General features: G+C 44.0%; 2 protein-coding genes across 3 annotated transcripts; one reads left to right on the forward strand and one right to left on the reverse strand.

Moving 5' to 3' along the window:
* Positions 1-519: 519 nt before the first annotated feature.
* Positions 520-17,095, reverse strand: zhx3a (zinc fingers and homeoboxes 3a). Of its 2 annotated transcripts, XM_046075608.1 has the most exons (4): positions 16,683-17,095; positions 14,867-14,908; positions 2,595-5,505; positions 520-2,045 (listed from the first exon to the last, which is right to left on the reverse strand). In XM_046075608.1, the coding sequence occupies exons 3-4, from the start codon at positions 5,306-5,308 to the stop codon at positions 2,012-2,014; spliced, it is 2,748 nt and encodes a 915-aa protein (XP_045931564.1). In that variant the 5' UTR covers positions 5,309-5,505; positions 14,867-14,908; positions 16,683-17,095; the 3' UTR covers positions 520-2,011. The 2 variants fall into 2 exon arrangements, with proteins under 2 accessions (XP_045931564.1, XP_045931563.1); XM_046075607.1 differs by lacking the exons at positions 14,867-14,908; positions 16,683-17,095 and adding an exon at positions 13,488-13,755.
* fam83d (family with sequence similarity 83 member D) lies at positions 16,255-20,703 on the forward strand. The gene is made up of 4 exons (XM_046075609.1): positions 16,255-17,226; positions 18,738-18,905; positions 19,066-19,190; positions 19,343-20,703. Exons 1-4 carry the CDS (start codon positions 16,744-16,746, stop codon positions 20,214-20,216), a joined length of 1,650 nt encoding a protein of 549 aa, XP_045931565.1. The 5' UTR covers positions 16,255-16,743; the 3' UTR covers positions 20,217-20,703.
* Positions 20,704-25,367: the final 4,664 nt, after the last annotated feature.

Consider the following 25,367-nt stretch of genomic DNA (forward strand, 5'->3'; position numbering starts at 1 on the left):
GTTCCAAAAACTGTCTAAATCTAATCTCTTAAAAATTAAAACAAATTCCGTTCTTGTTGGAAAAGCAACCATGGTGTGACTGGATTCGCTACAACCTGGTACATTCCTGTTGCGTATTGTTCCTCGAGTCTTCCCTTGTGCCCTTCTCAAGGATTTATTTTCTCTGGCAACATCTGGCAGGCCTGTGCCCCTTTTCTTCGCCCTCATTGCACATCAGTCATTTAATAGAGAAGCTCTGGTCACCATTTGCATTCATACCGTAAGAGTAAGTACACCCCATTACACCTTGCAGGCAAAATAATCTATTTTGCTATGATTGCCTGCCATGAAAACTTGTAATCCAGATCTCAGCACAAACTGTATTGTCAGCTGCTCTCCAGCAGGTGAGGCTGTATGCATTTCTCCAATCCCAGCGCATTCATTGTTAACTTCATCCCACTGAATAATTTGACTGGTATCATTGGTAGAATTCATATTCACTTCTGGTGTAAGGGTACTGAGCAAATAATTAGACGTTACTGCTTGGTGAGTATTCAGTTTATTCTGTAAAGATTCAGAAGTGTAGAAAGGATGATACAACAGTGCTTTATGATCAGACTATTTCATAAAAGTTTTTAAGTGATCATAACACCGTAAGTCCAGATTCCATTTATCTCAAACCAAAATAAATTTGTAACATTCGACACAAGTGCATACACTGCTGGTAGGAGATCAACCTCCAATTTCACTTTGGATGGTATAGCACCGTTCTTAGCTATTAGCAGCTTGACAAAGATGCAGCTTAATAGGATTCATGTAGTGACTGTATGTTTATATAAACACAAGAAAATTCAGAGGAGAGCAAAGATCTCCTCATTTGGCTCTCTAGCTAGCACAATATCTCACTCTGTCAGTGTCTAGGGATCAAATTGATAATTTTGCTTTAAACAACATTTTGCCAGTAACAATATTTGATACAATTACAGCTTAAAGTTAAACATCTCCAAGTGTACAGAAAGCAGCACAAGATTTTTTTTTTCACAGATATAGACGAACAGTGACCATCGATGCACTGGCATGTATTTTCTATTTTTAATTTTTTCAGGACAGCACAGTAGCTGGAAAGCAAGGTGATGGACAAACAGGTCATATAAACACATGGACAGAGCTGAGTAAGGCAACGTTAGCGTGACAGGCTTCTCTCTGTTCAGTTTGCAGGGCAGTGTAGTGTATTGATCTTGACGGAGCTGTCAATACCTTTACTGTGGGGCAGTGTGATTTTTAGCATTGCTGTCTTCATTAGTGCATTGTATATAGTCTCTTGCGTGTAGCTGAACTGCAAAGTGATCACCAACATTTATACAGATCTTAATAAACCATGTTTGATTGCATCTGGACTTACAGTGACTATAGAGGAGTAAATAGAATTGAAAAACCAAATAACGGAAAAAGTAAAATTCAAGGCAGTGCTGAAGTACTGGTTGCTAAAAAAGTAAAAAATATCACAAAGCCAACAATAACATTTCCTTGACACATCTTTTGTTTGTCCAGTCAGTACAAACCCTCTTTTATAGTGCAGTTTCAATCATATATATATATTTCTCCCTCTGACCCCAAAACAATATCTCTCGGCCCTATCCTATCCTATCTTCGCTCATTCAAGTCAGTTTTCCAGTCAGTGTGCGTCTTTTCTCTTTCTTTTCTTTGATCCCTCGTACTGACCTCATTGTGCACCCTCCCCACACAACCACAAAGAAGCATGAAAGGCTTAAACATCACAGGACTCAAAGGTGAGAAGTTCTTTCTTTTGACGATGGCAGGAAGTGATGGCAGATGGAAGAGGAGGAGGCGGACAAGGAGGAGGAGAAGGAGGAGGAGGAAGGGTGGGGGGTATTCACAGTTACAGTCAGAGTCCAACGGTCCAGCTACAATCACATCTGCTGTCATTATGAACACTCTTTTTAGACCACGGCCAGGGGAGCAAGCCAGCCTTTAAACATCATGTTCCTCTGGCGAGATTGGGCCTGCTTCATCACACCTCCAGCAACTCCATCCTCAGGCGATCCCTATCAGCAACACACAAACATGAACAGGCAAACACAACATGCACAAATTGTGAAGATGTGATTGGAAAGGTCCTGCTGTATTACTATAGTACAAGTGAGGTTCTTGTTGGGGGGGGGGGGGGACTGTAAAAAGATGCCTGTGTACAGGTTAACTTGCCTCTTGGAAATCCATCTCACCAAAGACAATTCTCATGATTTATTCACATATATTAGCATGCGCTCTCAATCTATAATTCAATGGCCCAGACTCCTACTTATCTAAAAATAGCTTCTTAAACACAGACCTTTGATTGCCTGAATAAGCTACTCAGCATGAGTACCTGTACACACTTCTCCTGCCTCCTTTTTACTGTACATCATGCAGCAACGACAACAAACAACAAGCTGTCATGCTTTCATCATTCTACCTGGCTTTCATTGGTTTTGTTTTCTTGATTGGTAAATAGCACTAAGCTTGTAAAATATCACAAGGCACTCTGAATAAGAAGTGTATCTTACTTTAGGAGCTTTTTTTCACACTTTGTAATTCAAGCATTATGACTGAAGTACCTGGCCTGATTGGCATCAGTCTGTTGTTCAATGAGTGACTGACTGGCCACTGGCTGCTGGTGGTCCTCTGCTCTCTCTGACCAGGGATCCTGCACTCCCATCTGCGCTGACTCCTCAGCTCGGCCACGCTCGCCGCTCCCCTCGGACCCCATCAGACCCAGCAGTGGCGAGTATGAATCCGGCCACACAACCCGCTGCCCTGAGTTCAGTCCTGCTTCTCCTTCAAGGTGCTTGTTCATGTCTTGCTCAACAAGTTTCTTTTTGGCCACTGGAGAGTCCTTCAGTGACTCGGCTTCAGTGTCTTCGTGGCCCCTCGCTTCCTCCGAGTCTGCGGGCGGTCGTTGATAGGTCTCCAGCCACTTCAACTGCCCATTCTTGTGGCTGTACCGGCTGTCACTGAACCAGCGCACCACCTCTGACTTGGGAAGGCCCGTCTGGACGCTTAAGTCCTCGTACTGCTGACTGCTGGGCCAGCGGGTATTGGAGAAAACCTGTCGGAGGATGTGCAGCTGCTGGGGGGTCTTGTTGCCTCGGGGGGGTGAGAAAGACGGCTGAGAAGCAGACACCTCGGCTATTTCAGACTTATGTTCTTGATGTACAATCTCAGATGTAGTCTCTGGTTCGTTCATCTTCAGCCTCTTGAAGTTGATCTTCATGGGGTCAACTTTCAGCTCTGGGCAGCTTCTGTCCCTGGCAAACAGATCCTCCTCCTTAATGAGCTGCTGTAAGATTGACATGCCTTTGATGGGAAAGTCCTTGTTGCCTTTACGCTCATCTAAAATAGATGAGCTGCTTTTTGTAATGACAGTAGTGCTGGTGCTTTCAGTTGGGGATTTGCTGGCATGGTTCAGGTTAGGGACGCTGTCATTACAGGTAGTGCTGGGGTATTCGTTGCTAATACTGCTGTTGTTGGTCTTGTGGGTGTAGTTGTTGCGTTCGTCGTCGGGCTTTGCGGCATGGGCCTGCTCTTGTGGACTGATGATGCCACTGTTATGATTGTTACAGGTGATGTTGGATTTGCTGGTGTTATCGATGATCACTTGACTCTTGGTACTTGGTACTGAACCTTCCAATCCAATTGGTGAACTGTTGCTTTTGACATTTGGTTTCCCGTTGGTGTCACCAACACAGTGCTCATCATTATTGCTAATGTTGGTAGAGCAAGTGGCAATGCTGTTGATACTGTTGGTCGGGCTGCTGTTAGGCACCGGTTTTCTGGTGACAGTCTCACCACCATTACTACTGCTGGAATAGCTGCTGATGCTGCTGCTACTACTGCAACTACTGCTGCTACTGCTGCTTCGACTGCTGCTGGTGCTACTGACACAACCGCTGCTTCCAGCCATGTCCAGGCCGAAACCATTGCTCTTGTCCGGCTCCACAGTGGGCTGAGCATTCTTTGCCAGTACCTTTGTTGCTCTGACTGCGGATGGAAACTTTGGGGGGACGATTGGAGTAGAATACGAGACCCTAGTGACATGGGGGTTGGTTGACATGCTGCCCTGTGTGGTCATGACGCCGACAGGCCTGGTTTTTATACTGCCGTAGGGAACTTTGGCCATCTGAACGTTTGGTCCTTTTGAGCCTGAATGGGCAGTGACAGTGTGGTGGGATACAATGTGATTGACCTGCCGTTGTGTAGCGGGTTGCTTTTGAGGCGCTCCACCCTGGAACACGGTGTTGAACATCTTCCTTCTGGCCTCTTCGATCTCTTCAGGAGACCAGCTTATGCCCTGCTTGAGCCTTTGGGCAGTAAACCACAGTTTGATCTGCTCTTCGGGGAACTCTGAGACCACTGTTAGGTAGCAGAGTTCGGCTTTGGTCGGGTAGGGGAACTTGCCAAAGGATGTCTTGAGAAAGCTGCTGGTGTCCATGGCGGCATCATAGGTGGGGATGCTGCTGAGAGGGATCATCACCTTTGGAAGGTCTTTATTGGAATCGGAGGAAGGGGGAGAGTAAAGGGAGGGAGTGTGCTGGTGAAAGACTTGGTTGGACACTGTTGTTGTAATCAAATGAGTGACAGTGGTCCTCGGCATAGCTGGGGCGCCAGAAACACTGAGAGCCCCGTTTTGGAGTTCAGGCACATTTGTCAGTATGCTGGGGTCTACGTCCTTCCCAGTATCTATCTTCCGTACCTCCACGGTGTGAGAAACCACAATCTTTTTGTGCTCCCCCTTGGCTTTCATCATCTTTGCAATCGGTGTTTTGGTGAGGGAGATCCCAGATTCTCTGTGGTCTTCTCCGCTGTCTGTGAAGAGGCTTTGCTCCACTGTTGTTACTCCATCCCTCTTGTTGACAGTTAGGGAGGCAGTGACCAAGCCCTCCATTATCTTAGGGTGGGCTTTAGCATTATGCAGAGCCAGAGCCTCAAAGCGGACGACTGACACTCCACAGTTCAGGCAGTAGAAGGTGGGCTGCGCTCTGAAGTCTAAGTGGCAGTTGTGCATGTGATCCAAAAAGTAGTTTAGATCTCTGGACTCAAAACGGCACTTTGGACAGCTGTATGTACCTCCTTTCTGCATCTCAATACCACTTTCGGATTTGGAGGAGCTGTGAGAGAAATGGCCAGACAGTTCTCCAGAGATGCTGAGTATGCTATCTTCTGGGATTGTTGGTAGGAGTTCTGGTAGGGAGCCCAGTATGATTTCCTCACGCACGTGTTTGGATTTGGATGGTATCATGCAGGGTACAGTGGATTTCCTCTTGCTGGCCATTGTGCAGCTTTGTGGAGATGGGAGAGTGAGTGATTGCTTGTCCGGTATGATGAAAACAGAGGGCGGATGGAGAGTGGAGAGGGTTGAATGGAGTTTAGTGTCATGGACCAGCCACTATGATATCACAGTGTTGCTTCATGCCCTCTGCCACATTAGGACTCTTGTCACATGGACACATTTAACAACTCCCAGGGAACCTGTGAGGAAAAAAAAAAAAAGAGGGACCTGTGACTAATTTAGTGATTATAGAAAAGGAAATGGCAGTATGGCACCTGAACATCATCAAAATGAAATGAAATGAGAAACTGTCGTAAAGGGATAGTAGATGTATAGTCTTTGCTTTGAAAAAATTAAAAACATATGAAATCTTTTAGCATGAAATATTATAGTACAGGATGTAGAGGAAGCTAATAGCCCCACACAGGGTAATAAGTGTAGGTGGAAATACAGTGTGAAAAGTGTAGGTGGTATTTATCAGCAATTCATGTTAGTTAGTTGGTCTAGGTCTTTTCTTTTAAAAAAGCCTTTTGCATTGTGCTCATAATCAAAAATGAAGGTTACATTAAATTACTGTACAAAAAGAGGATCTCGCTCACAAGACACATTATTTTAAAACTGGCATCAGAGTTCATGAACAAAATAAAAAAATTACATTTCCTAAATGTTGAAACATATTTTTCATTAAATACATCAAGCAAATCTGCAAAGAAAAAGGCTTTTCATTAGTAAACCACCACACACACACACACACACACACACACACACACACACACACACACACACACACCTGTCAGTATTCTGGTTATTTACTTAGATTTACAGGCTTTTGTCTAGCTGTCACTTTTTATTTCACAGAGCCAACAGAGCCAGAAATGTCTAATCTTTATGATAATTGTTGTTTTTCTTCACTGTGGCCATAGGCATGGCTCTCCTAATTATTGAGGGCATGTGTGCTAACTTTTAACAAAACATGTAATAAAAATGCTGGTTGGTACTAAGACTAAAGCTAAAGAATAATATCACATAAATGGGATGTGCAGTGTTGAATCAGTGTAAGGATATTTGTTGCCAGATGCCAGATGCCACCTGTGTCCCTCCAGGAAAGTGTAATATTAGTACAAAAATATCATCCACAGACTACCTTGGGGATTTTATACCTATTGAGTGGGATACACTTCACCACTCCGAATTGATAGTGCTGGATGCATCTAACCTTACCAGCTGTTTCACATTGTCTGCAGCGATCACAAATATGCAAAAATATGCACACCGGTTTGTGTTTGCAGACAATATTTTGTAAAGCTGTCTTGTAAGTATAGATATTATCATTTTAAATTATGTGACACTTTAAAGGGGAAATAGGGACCTTTTTTATTTGACATGTTAAAAATGTATCTCACGCTCTGTCGTGCTGTTCCTTTTTGGTTTGATTTTGTAAAGCAGACCTATGAAGGTTGAATGGCTTTGCTGGTGAGGATGAGCATTTCACTGCTACACTGGGATGTGAGCCATATGTTTTACATTGGACGTTACAGTGTACCTTCCTGGTATAATGTAGTGTCAAGGGGAGAAATCAAGTGACTAATGTGTTTGTGTGTGTCCCAGCAGTCAGCCAACAACAGCACTGAAACATTCTCATAAGGTCGGAGAAGGTTACTACAAACACATTTGAAGCCATTCACAAGCTGCAGGCTCAAACCATCTCATCCTACATGTGTTCAACAAGCAGCATGACGTCGGATGCATGCAAACAAACACAATACACAGATCACTGGGTGCACAAATCCATTAGCACACCACATCCACAAGCTTTCCCTTCCTATGACACTCCAGGCGTGAGGATAGATACGGATTGTCTCTGCAGTCTTCAACATTTCTCCGCTTTCTTCTGTGCATTATGAAGTGAAACATACCTCTGTTCTCTCACAAAGCCACAAATATTTACCACAGTTTGTAGGACAAGACAATGGACACGCTCCCGCCAGTCTTTCATTAGGGATACAGCTGGTTTTTATAGTTATTTTAACACTGGAAAGTACAAAACAAGCAAAACAAACGATGAGAGAAAAATATCAGCGTAAATGCAGCTCTGCACCCTCTGCCCTCTGCATGAACTTTTGACACACACACACACACACAGACACTGACACGCACACACAGCTGAGACTGGGAAAGCATTGATGTGTGATATGCTGCTGAAAACTAGTCTCATCCTATCATCATCTATCCATATATCTCAGGCTTTAGTTTCTCCAACAAGCTTTTCCTTCTGGAAAGAACATCAGCTGCACAAATTCGACCACTATACTGTCAAGCATACCTCAACATACTGCATTTTGTTAGCTACAAAGAAAACAATTTCACCTACTTTCAACAGATTTTCTTTTTGTCATGCTGCGTTTGTACACGGGGAAAAGCACTTTCACAGACTTTCATTTTACTGCATCCACGTGCATGTTCACCATGGCCGGCTGGATGGTAAATAAAAGATGAACCTGTTCCAGAATTAAAACCCTCAAATGACTGCTCAACAGTACACACTGATCCCAGACAGACTGTAACGTCCTCCTTGTAACTACCTTTTTTTCCCCCATTTCTACTGACGGCTTTCGGACAGACACCACCCCTCTCCAAAACAAAACAAAACAAACAAACAACAAAAAAAAACTAGGTCACCAGCATCTTATGCAGTAATCCCGGTTCACTGCATCCAGACGCAGGCGTGTGCTGTATGTTTTGCCGCCAGAGAGGTCATGATATCCTCTGACGGCACACTCGATTAACCCCTGGTGAGGACATGGCGTTCATTGAGTTTGTGCCACTGAATGAGGGATTTAGAAGTCAGCTTTCATGCAACAGGGGGATGTAGTCATGCACATCTGCAACCTCTGTGTGAGCGATGACACTATGCTATAGAACTTTCAGAATCAAATTTGGCTTAGTTTAGCTGTGCTGTAGTGATTCATTTTGTTTGTGCCACAGACAGCACACTGCATGCCAGGATGTTTCAGAAAAGACAGTGATGGAGAAGGTAACTTGGTCGCGGCGGTGGGCTTGGTCTGGTGTAGTAGCACTCAGAGGGGATGCCGGTCTGTGATGAAAAAGACGCCGGCCTAGTACAGATGCTCCCCTCCTCAGAAAAACACTCTACTTCCTGCATGAGAAAACCCAAGACAAGCCAAAAGTTGACAAAGGTTACATAAAGAATCAGGTCACCTATCAAAAGAATGGGCTGCTTTATCTGGTGAGCAAGACGTGCGATCAGACACAAGACAAGGGCTTCCCAGACAGGGAGCCATTGAATGGTTCCCTCTGAAAAGCCAGGCCTCGTGTTTCAGCAGCAAGGTAGAAAACCCTCAGACGATCACTGTCCCCCCAGTGTGCCGTATGTCCTCGCACTGGCACTGGCTCTGTGGCACAGGGGGGAGGAAACTCTTTTCATCTCAGCGGACCAGGGGAATCGTATCTGAAGTGAGGGAAAGTGGCAGAGCTCTCAGACGTCCTTTCTGAACACCCACGCTCAGCGTAAGCAGAGGGGCCTTGTTCGCCGAACTAAAACCACGTTTGAACCATTTAACTTTTCAAAAAACAAGCGTTTCAAAACAAATGGGATTAGGCTAGGTTTGAATTCTGATGGGGTTTATACGTTCCGCTTGATTTAATAGCAGCTTTAAGATTTACAGGAGGGCCTCCCTTATGTGCTCTTACACTGTTATTTCCATTACAATATTATATTTACATCTCATTAATATTTAATTATATTCTCCATACTTTACATGGCAAACAGCGTGTGCTGCTCCCATTTCAGCAAACCCATTGAAAGAAAGCAGCATGTATTCCCTTTCATCACCTCATAAACTGCTGCAGTAATTACAATATTACAACACGAAAAACATGCCCAATCCACAGCGAGCTGCTACCAGCGGAAAGGGAGGCGAGGCTGCAAAGTGGTTGCAAAACATTAAAATTTAATTCAAAACAGTCCACTGATTCAGACACTCCCAGATTGTCGGGTCACCTACAGTTGACATTAACAAACAGAGATTGGTGATTTTGTTGCGCTGCCTGTCACATGAATGAGAATGTGAAGGCTGGACGAGGGAGAAGGACAAAGGAAGACAAAACTCAGACATTTGGGAGTGAAGTGAGAGGATGACTGATGATGATGACAGGCTCTGCAGTTTCAATATTCCTCCCCGCTGACACCTTGTAGGCACACATCTCCACACACACTCCTCACACACTCCCTCCTCACCTCCGCGACATTTAGCACCTGCACCGTTCTGAAAATCTTTCTCTTTGAACTGAATAACTGGCAAGGAGTCTCTTGACGCGACAGTCGTACAAAAGCTAAGAAACAAACAAAAAAAATCCGGCATAAATTCTCTCACGTATGACAATATTTATTCTGCATGTAATTTGCTATGACAGTGATCCAGCGGCTGTCTTGAGATTCTGCTTCAAAAATCTGCCAAAAAATGACCTGCCATCCGCTGGGGGTTGGGGCAGAGAGGGGGAACTCCTGACAGATACATTTGAATGATCGAAAAATCTGTTTAGCAGGAACATTTTCTGCCAAATGTCCATTAAATAGATTAACGTCATGTGAGTGGATCAGCTGGACACCCAAATATAAGCCAGAGACAGAGAGCAATTACTGTCTTGCACAGAGAAGAGATTGGGAACAATGGCGCCTCATTTATAAGGGAAACGTGATCCAGCACTTGGAGCCTTTAGACGGCTGACTGTCAAATTGCGATTGTTCTGTTTCCTGTGTGTCTCCTGTGTCCATCATGCTACCAGTGTGGGTTAATGTGGGGGGTTTATTGACAGCAAGGGTGGACGGGTTTCAGTTTTGGGACATCTTTGTGCGTGAATGGCTCTGTACGCATGCCAGCATGAATAAGTGTCGGGCTCCAGTGTTACGTGTGCTGAAAAACAATTCAGAGTCATCAGGGTCCTTAGCACTGTGATAATACAGCACGTGGGTCCACCCAGTCTTGACCGCCTGTCCAGCTGAGGACGGGCTGTGGCTTCAGTGTGTTGTCTCAATCTCCACGGCGGGCTCTTCTTTTTTCTACATGGGTGTGTTTGTGTGCGTATTAGTGTCTGAATGTGTAAGATGCAGGTGTTGTCAGCCATCTCGTCCTCCTCCTCCTCCTCACCCCCCCCTCACCTCCACGACTGCAGCCTCGTCCACTGGGAGACCGGTCGGTGGTGCCACTCATGTGTTAACATCGCCATGGCAACCTCTGTCTTCCCTTTGCCCACCACACACACACACACGCACACACACACACAGTGGAGTCACTCGCCCACACCCACCGACCTCGTGACACACACACACACTCAGACATACACACTGAATTCCCTGGACTGCATCCGGTGCAGGACAAACTTAATCCACATGCCCCGCCAGCCATCTTTGAAAAGTCCATTCATGGTTCAAGTCTCTTTCAAATAACTTTGGGTGAGGTCCGCAACAACGACTTTGGTCTTTCTTTCTCAATCAGGTTGTAGCAACACATAAATCCCAGCTCCACTGTTCTTCTGTTTATGATAGATATTGATGAAAGAAATATCGCAGCCGTACACGCTGCAACTGACCTCCTGTCAGTGTTATTGTCTTGCTAAATCACTGCAGAGGCTCGGAGACTGTGGCAGTACAGTACATACCTACTGCACTCTGCCCATCTGAGCATCTTTGTTGCGTGGTCCTGTTTTGTGTTAGGGTGAGCGATCACTGATGAAATCTTACATTGTTCTCCGAACCCTTCTATCTGTGGCCCAGATGAATGACGGACAAATAAACCATGGTGCACAGAGAAAAAAATCTGAGTCATGCATCTTTTTACATCACTTTTGATGAATAACTTCTTTAGTTCTGTAGCCAAGACTACAGGCATTCATTTGGCAACTTAAGTAGAAAAAGAAGAAAGATGGCGGCGTACCGCACATTGTACTGTCCATCCTAAAATGGCTGACATCATAGCCTCCTCTAACTGCCAAAGCCTGGCAAATGCCAGCTCCTGCTGACCAAACCTTTCTTGCATGGGACAGAGAAAGTGGCAGGGGCTCTTTCCCCACTAGCCCCAAGGTTTTCCCCCCGTCAGCGCACAGGCGTTTCTTTTGGTTGGAACTGTGCAAACATGCTGTTTTAGTGAGGCTTTTCAGCGGTCTGGGCTTCGATACGGCATTGGTCCGATGACAAAAGCAATACCAAAAAGGACGAAAGACCCAAATAAAAGTGAACCTGTATAGAACTGCTGTGCTTTCCGGTGGGAAAAATAGGGCTCTGCGTTGTGGTTCTGAGAATTTTCTGTGAGGATCATGAGGTATGCTGCTATCATGAATGCTTGTTTGTATAAAAATGGCTGGAAAATAGATCTGGTTGGCATTAGATAGTTTAGTTAGATTTTCTTCTCTGAACTCAAGGAATGTTATACACTCCATGTCAGCTAAATCTGCAAATCATGACCATATGACCTTCCTCTGTATTCTCTGGCAGGGGATTCATTTTGAGCTGTGGGAGGCACACACAAACATAACATCTACAGTGACTGCTGTTAGAAAACAGAACACTAAATCCTCAAAAGTACCGTTTTCCAGGTATATGAAGGGTGGCATGTGCAGAGACGCTGCTGCTCTGCGGAGGGGGAGTGGGCAGTCCTGGCCCACTACATTGTATCTGTGTATACAAACACTCCGCTGTGGCCATAACCAAAACTGTGAGCTGTGCCTAATTGCAGGGAGTGAGGGATGAAAGGCAATATGCCTGGCCTCATTAGAGCAGTTCAGAGAAGGGAGATGGAAGACCGTTCCCAGGGATCCACAAAGGGAATTGACATTCCCCCAGTGTAAGCGTCCTACTGGAGTGAAAACCTCCACACACTAGACTCACTGGGCCAAGCTGAACCCAATCCGCACAGCGAGAGCTCATTTACCTTTGTTTAGCCGGTCATCACAAACGCCTGAAAATTAACTATTGCAGTGCAGTAATATCCACTGGAGACTGGACTCTGCTCCACACTTGGAGTGACTCTCCGTACACCTACTCTCTCAGGAAAACCTCAATGGCTTAAGTGTTGCGCAGTCATTTCTATGACCTACATTATATGTAACAAGCTTACACGGTTAAATAATTAAAATACATTCCAAAAATTGACGATGATTCATGCCCGTCTAGCTGGCTGCTTTAATAATATGGGGTTGTCTCTTGTGTTATGGGCCCACACATGATCCACAGAGGCAACATTAGTCAGCACAGAGGTCCCTCCCCTAAAGGCAGAGGGATACACATGGCATTCAAAGCTCGGTCAATATTTATGTACAGATAGAAAATGTGACCATAGAGGAACTGATATGTTTAATACAATGCCTCACTGTTAATCCAGTTTGCAAAATATCTTTGTGCTCCTCAAATGAGCAGCTCTTGTTTCTGTAGCCTACTGTATATGTTTCAGTATGTGTGTGTGTGTGTATGTGTGTGTGAGAGTAGGGCAGCAGCACATGTTGGCAGGAGGAAGAGGAGGAAATGAAAGAAAAAGAGTCCTGTGCATAGACATAAAGGCCTACCTTTCTGCTCAGGCTAGAGGAAGAAATGTGTAGAGAGTGAGCGATCAATAGATGAAAATTGATACTTGGCGTGCAGTTTGAACATCTATGCACTCGGAGGCTTCTTATACCAGTCGATAAGCCTGCTATAGCACTGTGTTCAGAAGTCTTTCACAACTAAAAGCACTCACGCTCACAGCACACAGTGGGGAAATACAGCGCGTTGTGCAATAAAATAAGCAGATACGCCACATTGTATAGCGCGAGAAGGAGCGCAAATTAAGCCAGACGGAGGATCCGTTGTAACTGTAACAAACTGACGAGTTAACCCGTTTCACTCCATTCACAAAGCTGTGGGGCAACACACTGCCTCGGAGCCTATTGCCAAAGGCGATCTGGCACTCTATATAACCTTATGAATATTCCCAAAAATCCTCCACCCCCCTCCTCCACCTACTGTCGCCATTTTATACATTGGCGACTTCATATAAACTGCCTTGACTACAACAGCAGATGAAAATTCAATATTCAATAGCGAGGCATAATTTCAGTAAACAACTTTGGAGATCGCACCTCGCCAATAATGCGAAGCATTCGCGTTTTGGAAGAGTAGATGTGTCCTTACCTCAACAGTCGGTGGGGAAAAATGGAATCCGACATTAATATATAAATGAATAATATTGGATTAGCTCCGATCGTTGCGTTTTAACAAGAAGAGGAGGCGAGCAGGGGGTGGGAGCTCTCCTCAAGTGAACCCGGTGAACTGGCGTGAACCCGTCAGTGACCACGGCAAGGTACATTACATTACATTACCTATCCACCCCTCTGCCACACTGTATGGAGACGGCAAAACAACTATGGTCGGCGGTGCAGGACGAGGCAGCTCCAAAAAAATTATAGCGAGTGTATTTCCTATGAACACGTGATTCGGAGCGTCATCCAAAATCCAAAAGCCCTTTCATCTAAAATTTTGGAGAGGGGCGGGGATGAGATGGGGATGTGTGTGTGTGTATGTATGCGTGCATGAGTGAGTAGAAGGGGGGGGGGGGGGGGGGGGGGAAGGGGGGGGGGGGGGGGTACGTATACTGAGCCCAGTGCACATTTGGGTATGTCGTTATAGGAGTAAGGCAGAGCTCTAACAGATTGGGTTATACATAGCTACAATGGCGCCGCGGAGCAGGCTGAACAGATGGATTGTATTGTGTACATTTGGGATTTCACAGGAGTTTAGTGATCTGCCGTTTCAGTCAGCTTTATCACCCAAAAGGTCCTCTTAATTAGGTCACATGTTTTTTCAGTAGATGGCTCTCCGTCATTAGAAAAAAAATCTCTATGAATATTAATCGTTGTGGGAATTGTCATTTAAAGCACAGACCTATTAGACTTCCGGCTTAAAATAGACTCTTACGCACACGCGTAATAGTGGTAGACCAATTTACGCAGATGCACAGTAAATGTAGCCTAGTTGTTCATGACCATTTTTATAGTTAAACATAAGAAGACATTTTTCCTTTCATCACGTTACCAATGTTAGTTATGTCTTATTGTGTAGAATAGGGGCTATATGGCTGTGACCCTCGTGACCTTGCTGGCCTTCTGTGCGTAAAAGCGCACTGATAAAAGTGCAGAGGCCCAAAGCAGACAGAGACCAGTTTGGAATGAGGGTCTGATAGAAAAAAATATAATCTGAGAATAACTATGTACGTTGGGAGGATACTGAGAAAACATAACCGCTAGTCAAATAGCATTGAATACCGTAGAAATAGTACAGAAACAACATTAAGTAGATAAGGTCACTTTAAAACCACTGAGTATTATGGATTATATAACCTTAGAAATAATTATATGACAGATTTAGTGTGAAGGCTACACTTTATTGTGTGTAACAGGTAAGGACACAATAACTGGAGGCCTACAGCATATGCAACGTAAATGCAACACCCGCGATGTCTGGTGTAAAGTATGAACATATAGGGCTAGGCCTCTGATATTTAGGAAACCTACCTCCCACTTTGTCCTGGATTCAGACGTTGCCTGTAGCTGTGGCTGTATACAGTCAGGAGAAACAAAGATGATCTATCAGGAAGATGAATCACTCAACAGAAAAAACAAAAAACGCTAGCCCATAGTTCCGGTTTACAGGAGTATGAGACGTGTAGTTGTGCATGATCTGGAATAGTTAAACGACCTCTGCCTCAAATATAACAAAAATGTAACTTTTCTTGCAATACATTCGGTGCACTTACGCTGATATGTGATCAAGTGAAGGACAGGATCCCAACAGTCATGTCTCAATACAATGTAAGACTTTTTACTTTTTAGCATTTTTGTTGCTGCACAGTGGTTGCACTCTGTTGGGCAGCTCGGGGAGTAAGTGTCTGTCTGATTCCTCTGGTTTTGTTGGCACTATCTCCTCTTTTGCAGGTCTGTCTTTCCCTATAGGCCAAGGCTATTTGTATTTGACATTATCCGTGTGAGATTAGAGGTTCCCAAGACATTGCACAGAACGTTTTCAATTGAGAATCTTCTAAATTAAAAAGGCATGCTGGGTTGTTTAAGTTTGTAGGTTTACAGTTGATTTAGGCTACTGTGCGTTGAATTTTCTGGACGTCTAGATGTTACAGATAGGCCTAAGGGTTTAGATGCTATAAGGACACTCGATGCGAGTGGCCAACAGTAAGGCTACGACAGGTGTTCCAAATCCACTTGACAGATCTTGAGCACTCTTCAGGGTTAGATGGTCTGTAGCGCTCCTCAAGTGCCAGGCTTTTGTGTCAATCGCGTGAATTCTTGATCGGGCAGGATCCATTGTTCTCAGGTATCAGGACAACTCGTGTGGTAACGCACTTGTGCCATCGTTAAACAAGGTGGCCAGTGTTCAAATCAAAACCCATTTTTTGTAGTTTGAATTCAGATTAAGTTAAGAAGTATAGGCCATCATGTTGCTATGGTTACCTGCTGTGTATGCACCTCGCGCACTTTGGTTTACAAAGGTGGTAAACTGGACCGGATATTACCTGTTAAATTTAAACTCTTTTTTTGTGACATTGGCATAGCTGACAGTGACAGTCTCACAAGTATTTTTGTTTTCAAATAACTCCCCAAAGACTTGTAGGCTATTGTTCTTGTGATACGCCTACATGTTCACATTGAAATCCATCATGGTTAGGCCTACTGTGCCTGAGTGTAGGCAACATTTTACAATATAAACACCAACCACAATCATTATGCAACAGTTTTTTTCTAGTATTGTAAACAAACAAAACTCCTGACGAGCTCCCGGCTTCGTGTATTTTACCAGGGCTCAGAGTTAGTGAGATGCTCCACACCATAAAACAGAAGCGCGCTGCTCCTCTTAACTGCCAGCAGCATATTGGACAGATGGGGGGGACATCACTTTCTACATGTTTATTTTCTTCTAAAGTGAAAGAGAAACCCTTGCCAGAAAGCAAGAGTTTTTAAAGAAATCTTGCGGGTGTTTAGTTTCGTTTTTGATTTTACTGAGATTGAGGAAACTGGTCCCAAGGACTGACACCGTCCTTGATACCGGGTGAAAGCGTAAGAGTGGGAGCTCTGTGCTCTCCCCTGCTCTCTGCGGTGAAACTGGATCAGGGCAGAGCAGAGGGACGTACAGGAGGCTTGTTTGCCTCCAAATGAGCCAATGAAATCGGCTTTACATTAGACTGACAGTCTGACTCGGCGAGCCCGGAGACGCCATTCTGGTTTGACAACCGTCCGACAGCCAATACGGATCCATGACGGACAGGAACGGAGGGAAAAAACAAAATACGAATTTGGCTTCCTGTGGGTGATACGTTACCTGCCACCTGAGGAGCGGCAGAGTCCGTTTGAGGAAAAGGTGGGGGAACAACTATCCAACAATGGCTCTGTCGCAGTTCCTGGACGACTCGCCTCTGCGGTTGGGTCCAAAACACACCGGGGCCGATGACCTGAACCTGCAGGAGGTGTACAACGAGAGACACCGGCTGGCCCTGGAGGAGCTGCTCTCGGGAGGGTACGACAACTTCCTGGACTTCCTCAGGAAAGAGAGAATCCCCAACTTTCTGTCGGACGATGAGATCCAGCGGATCAGGAGCGCCGCCGTGCCCCCGCGGTGTGTGTCCCTCCACGGGGAGGACCAGGCACTGGAGGAGTCTCTCGGCAGCTCCCTGGACTGCTCTCTCACCTATTTCCCCGAGCTGTCGGACGTGGAGCCGCCACTGCTGGAGCTCGGCTGGCCCGCCTTCACCGCCGGTTCCTACCGAGGAGTCACGCGGGCCGTGGCGCACTTCCAGCCCAGCTACGGGGAGTGCATATATGGGTGCAAGGAGGCTGCGAGGCGTATGATTAAAAGTGCCAGAGAGGTATGCTCAAAGAAAGTAGAAAGGTTGTTAAAAACACAGCTGCATACTGGTTCAGCGAGTAAATTACCTTTTATAATTCTTTATTATTTAGCATCTGATTCTATCATTTCCTTTAAAGAATCAGTGTATCTGGTATCTCAGATTGTCAGTATTTATTTCTCATTTTGATATTCATCAAAGCACATATTGTATAATATCTAGTTGTGGTATATTTTTTTGCATTTTCTGCTCCACATTATTCACTGTCATTGTAATATAACTACATGTTTCATATAGTATGTTGTAGGCCTAAGGGCCATGGTGATACCATGACAGCTGGGATTTGTGTCATATCATCTTGAAACAGGATTATTGTTTTGGCTGCTTGTCATATTCCAAAGAAAAAAAAAAGCCTGTGTGTGTGTGTATACATATATTGTCACTTAAAACATTTTTGGAGGGGAAATCTTCTTTGTACCTTGAAACATGTGCCAGATTGTCCCCATGGAATTCCCTTGATCAGTCTAAAATTTGGAAGTTCAGCTTTTTGAAATCTTGATCCAAAAGACAGCGCTGACGAAAAGGATTAAAAAAAAAACAGAGCATGAATATTCATGGTGATGTTCCTGACGGGAGCTGTCAGTCCATCCTCGGGTTTTGAAAAGAAACATTCCAGCATAAGGGGAGTGTGCGGCTTCAGCAGCACTTCAGGCCTGTGTAGGGCCTGCATGCCAGATGTGGCTCGACTTGCTTTGCTCTCCTCCATGAAAGTTTGCGTTCCCTCTTTCATTAGAGTGCTTTAAATACTGGATTTCCTCTCTGGTTTATAGCTAAAAGGTGGTAGTGTATACATAGTGTGCTGTCAACCAGCTGAAACCTTTAGAAAAATATTTTCATCCGAGTTTAACCATTAGATCCTCTGTCCTTTTGTAATGTTGAACCGCTTGCTGCACATGGTCTTTATTGTATAACGCCGCCACTGGCTATAATAATACACCATGCATCTATATTAGTGAAATTTTAAATTGCATCTTTTCCTAGAAAACAAGCTCCCACACACTATCGCCCAAATAAGGTGGGGAACTACTGACAGAGCTGCATGTGGATAACACCAGTTTGAAGCAATAAATCTGAGATATGTAAACATCCGTGTCTAATCCTCCACACACAACCTTTACCACAGCATGTGAAATTCCATTCCTCCTTGTGAAAAAGAGACATCTCGGTGCAAAACGAAGCTCACCGAAATGGAGGCAATCCCTACAGTGCACCTACTTGTCTCCTGTATAAAAGTAAGTTGTTTGCTGACCAAGCGCTACGGCCGATTGCCATGGTAACAGACCACAGTCAATAGAAAGCTCATCAGCGCGCACATTACTGGGCGCGTGTCTGACAGAGATTCACAGCTCTGTCTGAATAAGGCCCTGCATTTGACAATAATAAAAAACACAATCATGTGCTACATCTGGGAGAGCACGGCTGCAGCCCTAAAAGGAATTGTATTATATTACCTCTGTAATTTTCCACCGCAGGTGATTGCCATAGTTACAGACTCCCTGACAGACCTGGATATCTTTAAGGACCTTCAGGAGGCATGCACCCACCGCAAAGTCCCTGTCTACATCCTGCTCGACCAATCGTGTGCTCCTGCTTTCCTCAGTATGTGCAGAAATGTTGGGGTTCACCTGGATGACCTCAGGGTATGTGCTTGGTTCAGTAAAGCTGGGTGTGGCTCTGTGTGCACATTACGAACATCAGATGGCATCAAATTAAAATATGTCCTGTCAGACTTGATATGACCGGGCGGGGCTGCACTTATCTCTAACTCCTGTTCTTTCTCTCTTTTTTTAATGTGCACAGCAAATGAGAGTACGAACCATAACTGGTACAACGTATTACATGAGATCAGGAGCGAGGATTACTGGGGAAGTTCATGAAAGGTTCATGCTGATTGATGGAAACAGAGTGGCTACAGGTTCCTACAGGTAACAGCCTGCTAACCATTTTACCTAAACTCAAATGTCTTAGCTGGCTATTATGTAGCTATATAATAGTAATACATTGTTCATGCTGGCTTTGGATAATTGCAGCTGCTTACTTTGAGTCACGCATGTTGTTAAATCCCGTTCCTGTGCAGGTTCAACTGGACTGATGGCAAACTAAACAGCAGCAACCTAATCGAGCTTTCCGGTCAGATAACGGAGAAATTTGACGAGGAGTTCCGCATCCTCTACGCCCAGTCTCTGCCTGTAAACACTCGAGGACCTCCGAGTGTCCGAAACAGTGGCATATACGAGCATCTCCTGATCAAACACTCAGTTACCGCCTCCCCTCGCCTGGCCAGAGAGAGACCTGTGGTGCCAGCGTGCCTGACCAGCACACCCAGCCGCAAGCCCCAAACTTCAGCTGTCCAGCCCTCATGTGAATCCTCATCTCCAGATTGTCGTAAAACCGACCCAGTGTCCGACTCCTCCACCATAGGTGTGGACTGGACGGAGCAGCAGCACATGCAGGAGGAGATCCTGGCTGGGAGCACCACTCAGCGTTTCCCTGCAGATCAGCTAGCAGAGAAAGAGCCAGTGACCCCCGTCACCTTCTTCTGCCACGCCTCCACTCAGACCAGCCGGTCAGAAATGGACAGTGACACCCAGACTGACCTCCAGCTCACACAACGCACCGACCTCATCGCACCAACAAGCACAGTGCCAAACCCGTCTCCCAGGCAGACCTCGCCCACCCAGGTAGCTCCAGACGGCACCTTAAGGGACTGCTTCCACAGGCTGGCCCAGGAGCGCCAGTACCACTACTCCACCATCCGCTCCAAACTGGAGCACATGGTGACCGCCCTGTCCCAGAGGCGAGAGTTAGCGGACGTCACCAACATGACTCAGGGGCCTGGCGCTCACAGCAGGAAGAGGGTACACAAAGAGTGCGGGCAGCAACCAAACCCCAGACTGCTTGTTGAAAGTGCGGGCATGGGCACATGGCCAAGAGCCAGATGTGTACACTAGTTTGTCCTCAGGGATTTCACTGATGGAGGGCAGTGGGGGAAGATCTGTGGCAAGGTTTCTTCAGAATGCTCTGTTTCAAATAAATGGTTTTGGCTTATGCTGTAGAATTCCAGCTTTCTTCTATTTGTCTTCTTTTCTGCAGTGCCCACTTTTGTGCTTTTCATGCTGGTCCTTTCCATGTCAGAGCGGTTTTTCATGTAATGGTAATAATGCAGAATTGTAATTGACACTAACATCTTGCAGAAATTATTATTTTAACCAAAGACACGGTGCAATAATCATTTTTTGAGCATGTCAGTTTAATAAATATCATTTGCTGAGGCGGTTAACACTGGATAATGTCTGCTGTAGTATGAGTGAAAATGCATTGAAGTGCTTGTTTTGGTTATTTAATCACATTTGGCTGCTGTAACTGCATCTTAACAACATTCCAGAGAGCAGCTGGCTCTCACTGTGCTTTGCTAATAAACAAAGTAGTAGTTTGCTAGATAAGTGCTTATTTTTGGTCTTTTCTAACACTTATCCATCCTTTGTGTTCATGTTTTCTTCCATTGCAGTTAACAACTGTAATGAAATCCATGTGAAAAAACTAAAAACTAATTTTGTTTAGAAGTTCCAGGATACACAAGGAAGTAAACCAAGCCAAAGTGACTTCACAAAGAGAATGAGCACCTGCGCCTTAAGCACTGCGGTGCCTTCATGCAATTAGTTGAGACGGCATCTGTGATACTGGCACCTCCGCTGATTATGTAGCCAATCGCAGTTGCTATCCAGGGTGGATTTGGAGGAGAAGCTCTGTCACAGATTACAAACATGGATTAGGATGAAATGAACGCTTCTTTACACACACAGATGGGATTTTACAACTCCTGATTCCTTGCTGTTATATTACATTTTATATTCATTTTCCACACAGACTCTGTCAACATCATTCTTGGAAATGGGGATTTCAGATGGCTGAACAGCCCAAAAAAAAACAACCTGCACATTTTTATGCATCAGCGAAGCAGAGGGTTGGCATTTGTGCAGAGCTCCATATTAGCAACAATCTACACATATACTGAATCATGGTTTTACATGGGCTCTATGTGCTGCTGAGCCTGGCACAAACAGTGCTCCAGTCTTCATATCTCACATTTACACGAGATATGAAGCACAAAGGTCCCACTGTAAATGATCAAAACATGTCACTGAGAGGTGTTCTCAGAAGGCCCTGAGTTATAAATGTATTACCCTGAGCTTGATGTGATTAATGTTTAACTGTATTGAGGAGATGAGGTGTAACTATCTGAGACCAAGATGTACTGATAGCTTTATTCACAATGGAAGGAGACCTGCTGGATGTGGTTTCAGTACATGATAATAGTAATAATACATAATAAAGTTATTATGATGGAGAGCAGGAAGCAGTAGGATTGTGTTTACAGATGTTCAACTTAAGTCTGGAGTTAACTAATGAGTTTCTTTCTTGCAGTGAAGTGGATTCAAATGTGGGAAAGAACTGTTCTTCGATTTATTGTACAGTAGAGACACGGAGTAAAACTTAGACATAAAGAGACAGCTAAGATGAACCTAATAGTTGCATATATGACGAGTTGCATTATAAATAAACTTGCTTTTCTAAAAGCTGACACTTACAAAAACATATAGGATATGTATTTTTAATATATTTCATACTGTGTAAACATTAAAGCTTTATTGCTATGTTGTATAGCAGTACTTGTACTTAAGTGTACATCTCAAAATCAAGTCAGTCATTACATTCATAATGGCTTATTCATTTATTCCAGTGGTGAAAAATCACTATGTACATTTACTCAAATAACGTAGTGAAGTACAGTTTTGAGGTGTTTGTACTTTACTTTGAATATATTAATTGTATGCTCCTTTATACTTAATATTGTAATGTTTATTCCAGTACATTTATCTTACAGTTACAGTCACTTTACAGATTAAGATTTTATATACAACATATGAGATGATCTTAACAAATAAGGGTTGCAGCTAACGATTGTGTCTATTGCCCATTAACCTAAAGATCATTTTCTTAAAAAACACCCACTACAATTTCCCAGTGTCCATAATGCAGCAAATCACCACAGTGAAGAATCTAATAAAAAAATTATTGCATATAAAGTAGTTAACTTAGCTCCACCTTGAGTGATAGGGGATGGTTAAATGATCTTGATAGGAGCCATTCTGCCTTCATAATATTAATTTAGCTATACACTTTTACTAAAGAAACAAACTTCTTCACCACTGTTTTATTCCTTACCTTGTTCCTATTAAGGGCCACACATGTATGTCTTTCCCAAAATCAGTTCATTGATTGGTTAATTGTAGTTTCACCCATTTTGTGTGATATTGTGTAAAAATTACTGTGTTTTGCAGAGAAATGTACTAAAAGGTCAGACTAAATTATGGTTATAACCCCTAATTATATATTGTTACTGTTTAAAAACATCATTGTTTAATTTACAAGATACCACGTTATTACCATCCAGACTTAACATAGCCTACAATTCACTATTACATGACAGTAAGGTAAGAACAGCAGGCCCTTCAGTGGCTCCTCCTGTGGCATGTGCATCTCCTACCAGGCAAACACATCAAAAGCCTCTGCATTCATTATGTATAATGTCGCAGCTGAAGGGAATTGATCTACAAGTAAATACAATGGTGGTAATATGTGAGAGAATGGTATTTGATTTTAATTGGCTGCTGCAAAGCAACCACTGGCTGCAATCAAGGAAGCAGCGGGGGATCCACAACAGAACAGTCTGTACCTATTAGGCTTGGCTCACTGGTAAACAGAGAAGCTAACATATTCCACTTCACATGTGACAATTAAAAAACTATATCTATGATCAACATTTTAATTGTTTTCTGTTCCTGGATAGAAAGTGCCTATTTTTACTTGTTTACTGGGATTCCAATTGTGATGCGCATTAGCTGCAACACTAGCAGGACTCATCCACCAGAGAGAGCTCTTTCCTTAGCTAAAACATGATCGCTGGCTCATTTTTCTCATGTACCCTGCTTTACTCCCCTTTTGGAGAAGTGTTGGAACTCTAGAAATACCAATGGTTTACTTCTTAGAATGGGACAGCACAGTATCAGTCTTTTGCAACATAAAACTTTGCTGGATTATCACAATTTAATAATTTTTTTGAATGTATTTTTAAATATTTGTTCATCATGTATCAGTTCAGATGGCTGCCTCACACTGTCTTAAACTGCAAAATCTTTATTTTCAAGTTTAGGGTGAACATATTTTGAGACACCGTCTGGTGTCCCCTTCAGGTCACTTATAATCCCTAGAGACTTGTAGAACATTTCCCGCTGCATGCTGGGTAAAATCCTTGTGGATGTCAGCATGTCTGATAGAAGGTGTAACATTATATCCTACCAAATATTGTGTTAAGGCCTAATCCCGTAAGTCAGCACGCATATGCTATTTTGCATAATGACAAATCACACCCATCCAGACTGGAAATAACCTCTTTATTGCAGGTGTGTAGAACCGGGGACAACAATAGTGATGTTTTGTTTAAGGAGGTTATAGTACACACTGAATGTCAAAAAGATGTAAATGTGGATTTCTTTGCAAAAACTGTTATGTATTCGTTGCACATGCAGGTTTGTATGCTTATTATGTGTTTTTCTTTGGAAAACCCTGTAATTTGTAACGTATGAAATGTAGATTTGAAGGCCAGGACTTGTGCATCCTGACTGCAGTGTTTTACACTAACTCAGAGTCCCACAGGAAAGAATGGATCAGGATGATACAGACAGATTAATGGATTTATCCATCACCATGTACATTTATTTAGGCTCCCTCTGTGCCTGGATGTGAATGCGCAGACTGGACGTCTACCTGTGACATTAAATATGTGTAATGGCATTATATTCTCATATAAACTGAATGAGCAGTGGAATTTGTATCAAATGTTCAGATTTTGGCTCTGGCTCCTGGAAATAACAAACATCAGGTTTGGCTTCTGACACTGACTGACAGAGTCAAACGGCTCTCCTGCTGCTGAACATAAACCTTTTAATTACTGCAAACATGGTTGATGAGTTTGAAGCTTGATTACTTGGCCTTCATTAGTCAGATTGTGAGCTATAGTGACTCCCAGAGGCGCAATTTGGCATCTCTAAACGCTGCCAGCCTCTGTGTTTAGCAATTACATTTACCCTACAGTACACCCAAACAGGTGCGTGTGGCCAAATACACGCACGCGCACACACAAACAGGCGCATGTATGTACACTCACACTTTTATTATTAGCTGAACAAGCAGGGCTGAATGTAGGCATTTCAGTCTGTTATTTAAATCAGAGAAAGAACCTGACTAAAAGAAAACACTGATAAAATGTGCTTAGTGTGCTGAGTCCTACTTTGTTGAACTCTGCCTGTCATAATGATTTCGTGTTTGCTGTGCCATCTTGGCTTTGTTTTCCATCAGGGCGGCCGCTGCTTGTCACTACACCGAGGAGGGTGCGTTCTGCCTCAGGCTACGACACACTGATAATGAATGTTCAGCTCATTGGAAAAATAAAGTGTGTCTGAATTATGTGGCTGGAATCTAGCCGTTGTTTGGGTGTGTGAGTCAGGCACAGTGACATGCGCGAACGTTCAGTTTGTACAACAGTCAGTCACTTCCTGCGTTGTAATGCTGATGCCAGGCCGCACTTAGGCTAATGCAGGTGGAAGGTATTGTTGATAGGCTTTTTGTGCTAAACTGCACGTTGAGCTTTAACACGCTGTCCGGCAGCAGCCTCGCCTCTATTTATAGAAGAGTACAGCTGCTTCTTAGCACCCACCCTTAAACCAGCAATCCACCGGAGATTTATGGCGTGAGCCCACAAGAAACAGCTGTAGTGTCTTGCCACTTGCTTGTCCAAAGAGTGCAAGCTGAGTTCTGTTAAGAATTAGGCTATATTTATTTTGTTTACTATGATGCATATTCACAACAGCTGACACCACTATTAAATGTAGTTATCAGTGAGTGGGATAACTCATGCTGTTGAACGTTAAAACCACAAGTCTGGAGCGTCCGGTGCTGCAGCGATGAGTCAGACTCTGGTCACAACGCCACCTGGGTCCAACACAAGTTCAACACTTGTGGTGAGCTGCTCCCCCACAGCA

This window comes from Micropterus dolomieu, linkage group LG18 (assembly GCF_021292245.1).
Source record: "Micropterus dolomieu isolate WLL.071019.BEF.003 ecotype Adirondacks linkage group LG18, ASM2129224v1, whole genome shotgun sequence".
Lineage (NCBI taxonomy): Eukaryota > Metazoa > Chordata > Actinopteri > Centrarchiformes > Centrarchidae > Micropterus > Micropterus dolomieu.

Bases quoted from the DNA above. Each gene is read 5' to 3' on its own strand.
- zhx3a (XM_046075608.1), bottom strand. From the start codon at position 5,308: ATGGCCAGCAAGAGGAAATCCACTGTACCCTGCATGATACCATCCAAA. The intron at 2,046-2,594 runs GTACTTCAGTCA...TGTTGCTGATAG, and splicing joins ACTGATGCCAATCAGGCCAG to GGATCGCCTGAGGATGGAGT.
- fam83d (XM_046075609.1), top strand. From the start codon at position 16,744: ATGGCTCTGTCGCAGTTCCTGGACGACTCGCCTCTGCGGTTGGGTCCA. The intron at 17,227-18,737 runs GTATGCTCAAAG...TTTCCACCGCAG, and splicing joins TGATTAAAAGTGCCAGAGAG to GTGATTGCCATAGTTACAGA. The intron at 18,906-19,065 runs GTATGTGCTTGG...TAATGTGCACAG, and splicing joins TTCACCTGGATGACCTCAGG to CAAATGAGAGTACGAACCAT.